Source organism: Lutjanus erythropterus, chromosome 22, assembly GCF_056507025.1.
Source record: "Lutjanus erythropterus isolate fLutEry1 chromosome 22, fLutEry1.hap2, whole genome shotgun sequence".
In the NCBI taxonomy this organism is placed as follows: Eukaryota; Metazoa; Chordata; class Actinopteri; order Lutjaniformes; family Lutjanidae; genus Lutjanus; species Lutjanus erythropterus.
Genome location: NC_139338.1, coordinates 7711740 through 7721503, shown reverse-complemented (window position 1 = coordinate 7721503; position 9764 = coordinate 7711740). Strand labels below are relative to the sequence as shown.

The following is a 9764-nucleotide window of genomic DNA, read 5'->3' as shown; positions in this document are numbered from 1 at the left end:
AAGCAGAGAAAAGGAATAACTTATCCGTTTCTGAGGTGGTTGGTTGTCCGTCCACTTCTTGCGCTTGTCTTCTTGATATGTTTCAGTTTCAGGGATGCAGTGTCCATCTGCTCAGACTCGTGACATCACCCAGAACTGTTCTCTGTGACATCACTTCTAGAACTCATCATGATCAAAGCAATAATTCCTCAGTTCTACATTCAGTTCTAAAGAGAATGTAGTTGAACCAGCAGCAGTTTAAATGTAAACTCTATACATACACTCTGTACCAATATTTTATCATGTCCTCATTTCTTCAATAATCAATAAATAGGGGCGCCCCTGTAGCTCAGTTGGCAGAGCGTACGCCCCATGTACTGAGCCTGTCCATTCGCTGCATGTCATCCCCTCTCTCTCTACCCCATTTCCTGTCATCTCTTCAGCTGCCCCTGTCAAAATAAAGACAAGAGCCCAACAATCAATCTTTAAAAAAATTAATAAATAAATAGAATTTCGTGCTTTGACCGTATTTTATTTAGTATTGCATTTACGTTGCACTTTAAAATGTTATCAATATATTTGTCCATTACTATTACTTCTGTTTTTTTCTATTTATTTTATAACCCAATTCGAAAAATCTGTCATAACTTATATTACACATGAGATGGAAGTTTTGATAGTACTTAAATAGATGACTAAATCATCAGATAATAAACTAATACTAAAAGAGTACATATGTGAAATCAAGCAATTGAGGAGTGAAATAAGAAATTTGGAAATTCAGTTGTCAAAACACTTCTCAGGAAGAAACTATATCAGGATATATGCAAACTTAAGTTTCAATTGCAGGAAATTTCCAATAAAAAAGCTGAATATGCCCTATTCAGGCTCAGGACAACCTTTTATGAAGAGGGAGAGAAAACAAACAAGTTACTTGCGAGGCAACTCAAACCACGCTGTAAAATCTAGTAAGTTGGATGTACTCAAAAAATTATGCAAATGCATTGCCTCAAAAAGTTAAGCAAACTTGAGATTTGAAAGTAAAAATAACTTGCTTATTTTAAGTCCAAAATACTTAGATTAACTTGTTTATTGTGAGTGCACAATAGTTAACTTTATTACTTGAGTGTGTAAAACTAATATCAACACTTTATGTATCTATAAACACACTGTACTCTTGACAGTGCTGGCCACATAACTAGCTACATAAGATAATACTGTGAACTGAACACCCTTCATCCCCAACCGCCCACCCATCAGATCCACACCAATGTAGCTGCTAACCTTTTTTCTTGTTTCGAACTTAGAATGGCGAGATTTGCCAAAAGGTGAGGAATTGACATAAAATATTCAAAATCCTTAACCAGCAAGCACATAAACCTGGCGTTGAATTTCAAGACAGCAAGGCACTGTGAAATTATTTATTCATCAAATCATCGTAACAAACACAAGAATCGCGGTAATGACGACTAGAATGGCCATTGAAATGACCTCCACGTGCAATTGGGCGTGTCCAGGCATCTGTCACAGTGAGGTAAAGCACCAAGAGGTGGGGCGATCTGCACATGACTAAATGTTGAAAAAAGCAGTGCCACACAGTGGAGAGAGGAGGCAGACCATTTTCTTTGCTTAAAAGATGTCCACTGAAAATGTTTAAAACCAAGGCAAGAAAACTAATCAACAAGACCGTTCATGTGTAAAACATTAATATTATAACGCCTTAGGAAAAGTGATAGCATGATATCACAATCAATTTTTTATTATTAGGCTGTGAAATAAAAGAGCATAAGTAGATGCCAAATCTTTGATTAATTAATGGACTGATCATTTTAGCTGCACATAGTTTAGTTTATGGCAAAACATGATCATTTATGAGTTATTACAGTATTGTGCATACAAGATTTGTAATTTGTTAATAACACTATTGCCTACATGAAATGTAGTGGAGTAGGCTACAACACTGATAAAAAATATTTTGCCTGATCTACTTAAGATCCTGCTGAAACACTGTAATAAAAACAAACAAACTCTGGCTCAACCACCAGAGGGCAGCAATGGCTAGCATTCATATGTGTAAGATGTGTCTCATGTAGAATGTGCTTCATTTTAAAGGGTCACAAGCCAAAGAGGTTGGGAACCTCTGAGCACTGTATTTATTATATATTATTATCGTAATTAACATTAGTAACACATACTAGCAATAGTAGGGGTCTGCCTTTACACCGGCTTTGGCAAGAATTTGATCTGATTGGTTGAAGTTAGCCCGTGTTGGACATGATAGACAGATGATTCATCCAATCAATCCGCCAAGTGTTTTTTTTTTTTTTCAAAGTAGCTGCCCTTTTCCACAAAGTTTCTAAGGACAACTCTAAGGACAACAAGGACAACAATCAGATGGTTCTGTTATAAACCACATGTCAAGTTACAAGTCTGTCTGTGTTCACTAACCCAGACAGAGCTATACTTTCCCATGGGTGGTTTTCATGCAGAGCATCAGCAAAATAAAAAATAAAAATGAAACTTTTCAACTGATAAAAAAAAGTTTCTTTTTAATGACAAAGCAATGACAGTCATCTTGTAACAAATCCATCATTAGCTGTCAGCTGAGTGACTCCACAACGATGCCCTTCTCCATGTGCGTGCGCATGTGTCTCTTCAGCCTTGTGGACGTAGAGAAGCTCTTCTTACAGAACAGACAACTGTGCGGCTTCTCCCCAGTGTGTGTCCGGACATGCATGTTGAGGTCAGAGGAGCACCTGAACCTCCTCTCGCAGTAGGAGCAGGGGTATGGCTTTTCTCCTGTGTGGATCCGTTTGTGGAGGAGGAGCTCACCAGAGGTGAGGAAGGTCTTCCCGCACTGGGAGCACTGGTGGGGCCGTTCCCCCGTGTGAGTCAGGTTGTGTCGGACGAGCGAGGTCGACTTGGCGAACCTCTTCCCGCAGCGGGCGCATGTAAACGGCCGCTCTCCCGTGTGCGTGTTGAGGTGTTCACTCTGAGCGCGCTTGGTTTTGAAGCTCTTGGTGCACTGTGGGCAGCTGAACGGCCTGAAGTTACTGTGGCTGCGCCGGTGCCGCACCAGCTCTCCATGCGTGAGGAACGTCTTCTCGCAGGTACTGCATGGGTACGGCCTCTCGCCCGTGTGGATACGTTCGTGGCGTGTGAGGCTGGCCAGCTGGGCGAAACTCTTCTCGCAGTGAGAGCACTGGAAAGGCCGCTGGCCGCTGTGAGTCAGCAGGTGTCTGTTGAGGATCTGGAGCTGCGTGAAGCTCTTCCCGCACTCCGCGCAGGGGTACGGGCGCTCTCTGGTGTGGATCTGCCGGTGCTTGTTAAGGAGCCACACATGCGTGAAGCTTTTCCCGCATTCGCATGCAAATGGCCGCTCGCCCGTGTGTTTCATCTGGTGTCTCTTGAGGTCCGACGCCCTGCTGTATATCTTCTCACACAGGGAGCATTTGTACTGACGCCTCACCACGTGGTTCTGCCGGTGCCTCAGCCGCTCCAGGATGCTGCTGAAGCTCTCGCCACATTTCTGGCATTTATACTCGCCACCACCTTTCTCTGACGTCTCCTCTGCTATTACCACCTCGGTTGCGAAGTAGTGGGGAGGGTGGCAAGCCTGACTGCAGGCACTTCGTTCGAAATGCAGCTTGAGCAGCCCCATCTGCGTGAAGCGTTTGCCACACTGCGAGCAGAGGAAGGGCCGCTCCCCGGTGTGAATGCGCCGATGTCTGGTCAGGTCCCAGGAGTTCTTGAAGCCCTTGCCGCATTCCTCACAGGTGTACGGACGCTCGTTTGTGTGCGTCCGCTGGTGACGAGTCACGTCCATGGCGCGCGTGAAAGCTCTGCCGCAGTCTGGACATGTGTGGGGGTTGGGCCTGTCGTGGATGGGGAAAGGCTTTGGGAACTCAGGACGCTGGATCTTCTTCTTGGGGGCCTCAGCTGTCTCTGTGGACCTCTGCAGCTTGCTGTACTCTTTAGGGTGACTGTGCTCAATGTGCTGCAGCAAGAAGGACTCCTCTGTGTGGAAGAATGGACACACAGAACAGGCAAACACCTGGCTGGACATCTCCACACTGGTACCTTTGCAAAACAGAAAATATAAGACGCTGTTTTACTTTGTCTGGAAGATGGGCAACAGTTTGTTGTGTTGCTGCTTAAAAAATTTAAATCCCTTTGACCTGCAACACTGCTGCAACACTGCTGGGTTCAACAGGTTGTGACTGAGATTTCTGGCCTTCACAGCTTCCTTCTTCTCCCATAAGACCACAATGAGCTGGCTAACTTTGAAAACATGTCTGAACTAGTATTTTTTTAAACGGATCTCCATCTCAGTGTTGTGTTTCAGCCAGCAACAACACTCAGCTTAACTTACTCGCTATTGCAAAGGTGGCACATGTCGACGCTGCAGCTGACAGCTCCTTCAGATGTCACTATTTTTCTCTGTTAATGTTATTTTTATTGCAGAAGCACATATTAGCTGACAGAAATACACTCGAAGGCACTATAACATTTTGACAGTCTCGCACCTTTATTGCAGCAAAACATAAAAAAATAAATAACATAAATTAGGCCTTGCTGCTTTATGGAAATATACAAATTGTTGTATTATCCTGCAAAAGATGCCTACAAAATATTTACCAAGAAATATCTTTGGTTTTTACCTTGGTCTGTTTTTTTTCTGGTCTTACACAGCAGGCCTAGATTGAATGAGAAAGGGGGCTTAAGACATGGCTGTTGCGTCTGGTTTACCTTGTGATCCCAGGTGCTCGAGGCTTTTGTGATGTTGCAGGAGAGACGTGAGGTCGTCAGGACTGGAGAGGACTTGTATGCAGTCCCTCAGTACAGAGGGGGCCGAGGTCAGCCATGAGACCGTCTGTTTATGGATAAAAGCAAACATGTCAGCAAGAATAAGGTGCTTGTTGCCCATAGCGATCATACAGTCAGGTCAGAGTGAGATGTGACAAATCAAACCTTAGTTCACACTTATACCTGCAACATTTCCTCCAGCATGACTGTAATACTGACACCACAGTACTACTACAACTCATCTGTACTGAAGCTATTAGTGATTATGGATTGAACAATATTGGATATTTAGATATATAAAGGTATGTATGTCAATATTCATTTTTTACATAAACACAACAACATAACATACATTGTGTTATTAACCCACTGAGACACACACAGTTTCTTGGAGTTTTTTGCTCCTCTTACATTTTTACTCTCTGTGGGTTCATTTTTCACTGCAATATATAACTCCTGAAAGGAGAGGGGTACACATGCTACAAGTAATGATTCTTTTCAAATATTATTTATATTAGTGATATTTTTATATTATTAATTTGGTCCATAAAATGGTGAATAAACGGTGGTGTTGATCAGTGTTTCCCAAAACCCAGGGTGACGTCCCCAAATGTCTTGTTTTGACCACAACCCAAATATATTCACTTAACTGTCACAGAAGAGTACAGAAACAGAAAATCTAAATCATTGTTGAGAAGCTGAAATCAGAGACTTTGGAAAATTAAAAAAAATTGATTATAAAATAGTGGGCTGTTAAATTGATAAATGATTAATAATTGATTAATTGTGGCAGCTTGACTAAACATACTGTCCTATTTACATTTTTCCAGCTTCTATAAAACTGGCATCCTTGTATTCTCATTTCTGCTCTGCAGAAATACGACCAGCAGTTCAACTGAATCTTGACTGAACTGTTGTGACATGACTGAGGACTGAGGATCACAGAATGTAACGCTTTTTACAGGAGCTGGTTGAGTGCAAACGGTTTATTTTGGCAAAACTTTAATGAGTGATAAAATATCACTGTTTTAGGTTTGGTTATATTTTCTGTGAAAACGCTCATCACATATGACTCATTCAAGGACCATCAGAAATTTAAAAGTCCAATGACAATTTCTATCTTCACAGTTTCTGGCTATATATACAAAAAAACTGTATATTTTTCCTCTGACCGGTAGTGCTATTTATCCACTTAGACTGTTTTGGTGTGAGTTGCAGAGTTTTGGTGATACCGGGCGTAGAAATGTCTGACTTCTCTAGATGATACTTGGGTTAAAGCACAACAAAATCACATTTGAAAAATTCAAAATTAGCATCTCTTTCCAAAAATCATGGCCAAGTTACTCAAGATAATCCACAGACCTTGTTGTAAGCGGTTTCATTTAGGAACTACTTTCTTTCTACTAGAAAAGAAAGTAGTTCTGATAGATTAGACTGCAGAAAGAAAGTAGCTCCTCCATGAAACTGCTCACAACAAGGTCTAACAATTATCTCGAGTAACCCGGTCGGATGATTGTATGGATGATTACTGTTTACTGCAGCTTACCACTGAAGTGCATACGTTACATATTTTTAGGATGATCTGTAGCTATTGTTTTTATATTTGTCTGCTGTTTCTTTTGTTTTATGTTTGCTTCTTTAAATGCATTTTCTGTAATGTTTTAAACTATTTATTGTCCTGCTTTTAGCTTCTGTTTTTAATTATCTCAAACGCAATTTTAATGTTCTTTTAATGTTTCTATTTTAATGCATTTTCAGGTTCTGTAAAGCACCTTGAATTGCCTTGTGTATGAATGGTGCTATATAAATAAAATTGCCTTGCCTTGCCTGGTCATGATTATTGGAAAAAAAAAACAAAAAAACAGTTTGAATCTGAATTTTTCTTGGGCACCACGAGCCAAGGGCCATTTAGTTGTATTATATTTGAGCAAAGGCAGACACCTCTACGGTCAATATCTACAAAATCCTGCAACTCTGTCACTTTGATTGAATATGTATGTCTATTTACTAAAAACAATCAAACAATCAGACTTGTTTATATCATAAACATTTTTTCATACTTAAAATGCAGAAAGGCTTGAGAATGAGCTTTCAACTTCAATCAGTTGTGTTATGCTCTTTCCAACTTTGTTCACCAAATAATTTCTCAAACGTGTGGAGTAGCAGCTGCTGTAATGTGATGTTATTTCCTACCTTACTGAGGTCTGGGACTGGTAGAAGTTTCTCCAGTTTAGAGAGAAGCTCCCACACAAGGAGCTGCATGTCTGTGTCGTAGCTGAGACCGTACTCTGTTGGAAAAACCTCCTGGGGAGTAACAAGTTACCGTTACTCAGCTGTGATGGGACGTAGTTACAAAAAGACTGAAATGACAGTTGGGCGATATTAAAAAACTTGCCTGGTAGAAATGCTGCCTCTCTGCCGGCTCTTTCAGCAGCGTATGGATGAGCTCCACAAAAATGGCCTCCTCTGCGTCCACCTCTGCGTCTCCACTCTGAAAGACACCATCACTGTCACCGCTCCAAACAATATAAGCACATCAACGCTCCATCTGACATGTTTTCACCTGTTTCTTCAGGGTAACAATATAATTGTGAAAACACTGCTCTCACTTACTCCCGTGTATCCTGGTGGGCGGATTCGTTCCAGGTGAGGCTGGACACACAAAATGTTGGCTGTTTCCTCATTTCTGCACAACTCCAGAATAATCTGAAGAGAAATATGCAGGAAAACACATCTATTTACAAAAAGACAAGCAAGTTTATCAGTTTGAAAACACTTTTTTGGAATTGGCGTTGCACTACTATTAACATTTTGGTAACCCGATCTCCTATGAAAACTGCCGACTCACTTTCGCTCTCAGTCGAAGAAGCAGTTTGCCTCGTTGCTTCGGGCTGAGCAGGTCAGGAACTGTCGCCGTCACCAGCGTCACAAACTCGTCGAGCTTTTCATAATCGAGGACCTCTCTGCGCTGAGCCACCTGCCACATGGCTGCAGAGAGCAGCCGCAGAGGAGGGATCAGCAGCCTCAAGGACGACAACGGCAGGAATATGTCTGCACAAACACGGACACACAAACAAGTGTCTTCTTGTTATATGCAAGTTATCATACCTGTGTACACATTTTCCTATAAAATAATTCCTTGTCTGCAGGTTCAGCTGTGACTATTTAGGAGGTTAAGCGCTTACAGTGGGGGTAGGCAGGTTATTTTTGGTGTCACTGGACAAAAGTTCTTTCAGAATAAAGTAATTTAAGTGGTCTGAGAGGAAACTAGACTTCTTTGCCTCCTCTTGGCTCTGATTTATGACTTTGGCTGTCAGCCATCACAGGATAGATTTTATAATCGCAGTTTGATAAAACAGTTGCTGGTTCAGTCTCATTCCTGGGTTGTCAAATACTGACACTTTGGGTTGGCGGCTCCCAAGTCGAGGCCAACCGATACTGGCTTTTCTGGGTCAATGCTAACGACAATATTAAGGAATACAAAATCTATATCAATCCATCTGCCCATATTGTAATGACAGCTAAAACGTGCTTATCATACATGTGTGACAAAGATATGTAACAGTTTAACAAAACTCTGCACTGAAACAGTGGAATTTTGCTGCTATTTTAATAATTATCAACATGTACATAAAACGTTACCTATAAAACAAAACAAACCAAACAACCAACCAAAAAAAAAAAAAAATCCCAACCCCAAAGAGTCAGTATTTGATGACCTGTGGATGAGTTGTTGTTTCTCAAGAATCACGTACCGCACCTTTAAGTTACAGGCGCTAAAGGACAAAAATTAGCCTTTAGTAGGTAATTGGGGAACCTCCTGCACTGCTACATATTTACAATGAATTACACATCAACAGTTCAAAGATAACTAATACTCAGTAATTTTTTAGAAGAACACTTTGTACTTTTACTCAAGTATTTTTAATATCAGTAGGTTTACTTGGAGTCAAGTAATATTTCAATAATGTCACAGACTAATGCTTAAAAAGCAACTTGCAGTATTCTTTCCACCGCTGCATTGACAGGATAAAAAGGGAAAACGCCTGTTTAACATACTGTGTTTCCATAACAGCTTTGGTGTATCACAGTTTACAAGTGACACCATCTGTTGTGAAAATAAAATACAGCTCTTTCCAGCAATGACTTTAATTAGCCTCGTGTTTTCTAGTCCCCTGCATTGCTTAACTTTTCTAAAAAGTTTTGTTTTATTTATTAATATTATACCTTAATATATCAGCAATGTACAGGGCATATATAATGTTCTGCAACAGGAAATTCCTCTCACACATCACGTGTAAACAAGAAAACAACTCCTGTTATCACTGAGTTGATTTAGCTCAGCTAGCTACAGAACATAGACAAACGGGGAAATGTTGCTTACAAGAGACTGGTTTACAGCTTCGCAGAGGAAGTTTGATCATTTAATGTATTTAAAATGTTGCTTAAGATCTTATATGAAGCAACAGTTGCTTTGATTCCATGTTTTGCTGTGTTTACATGAGGGAAGTTAGCTTCTGTTAGCTTGGGGCTACGAGCTAACGACGCTAGCTAATGCAAGACAGCTAACTGCGACATTATGAAACACTACAATAAAACGGACCTGTGTTTTCCACTTGACAGGAACTGCCAGTCGTATCCATCATCAAGACACTGTAAAGTCTCTTGCGAAAGTCACTCAAACTATCATAAGGTTGCAACACATTTGTTGTCAGCTCCTTACAAAGCGGAAACACGTGTAGTATAATTGTTTTCAAAATAAAAGCATTATATCGTGTACAATATATACGGTAAGTTCAGCAAGCATACGTTGAAGCAATACACAAGTACTTCTCATAAATAGCCCCAGCTGATAATATGAAGAGTGTAAACATTGCGCAGTATTTGTTGGTATAACTCAAAAAAGATATGCAAGCAATTTTACTTTTGATGTTAGTTGCATAAAACGCATTCAAAGGAAATAAAATGATGTAACTCAA

General features: G+C 40.6%; 1 protein-coding gene across 1 annotated transcript; it reads right to left on the bottom strand.

The window, feature by feature from the left end:
• Positions 1 to 2414: 2414 nt before the first annotated feature.
• On the bottom strand, positions 2415 to 9543 carry LOC146306572 (uncharacterized). Its single transcript, XM_084711113.1, has 7 exons — positions 9389 to 9543; positions 7634 to 7836; positions 7399 to 7491; positions 7181 to 7276; positions 6979 to 7089; positions 4729 to 4852; positions 2415 to 4059 (listed from the first exon to the last, which is right to left on the bottom strand). The coding sequence occupies exons 1-7, from the start codon at positions 9429 to 9431 to the stop codon at positions 2579 to 2581; spliced, it is 2151 nt and encodes a 716-aa protein (XP_084567239.1). The 5' UTR covers positions 9432 to 9543; the 3' UTR covers positions 2415 to 2578.
• Positions 9544 to 9764: the final 221 nt, after the last annotated feature.

What these genes read in the sequence shown, in the direction of transcription:
- LOC146306572 (XM_084711113.1), bottom strand. Translation starts at nt 9,431, where the DNA reads ATGATGGATACGACTGGCAGTTCCTGTCAAGTGGAAAACACAG. An exon ending in AGAGGCAGCATTTCTACCAG is followed by an intron (nt 7,090 to 7,180) that starts GCAAGTTTTTTA and finishes GTTACTCCCCAG; the next exon opens with GAGGTTTTTCCAACAGAGTA. An exon ending in CAGTCCCAGACCTCAGTAAG is followed by an intron (nt 4,853 to 6,978) that starts GTAGGAAATAAC and finishes ATCCATAAACAG; the next exon opens with ACGGTCTCATGGCTGACCTC.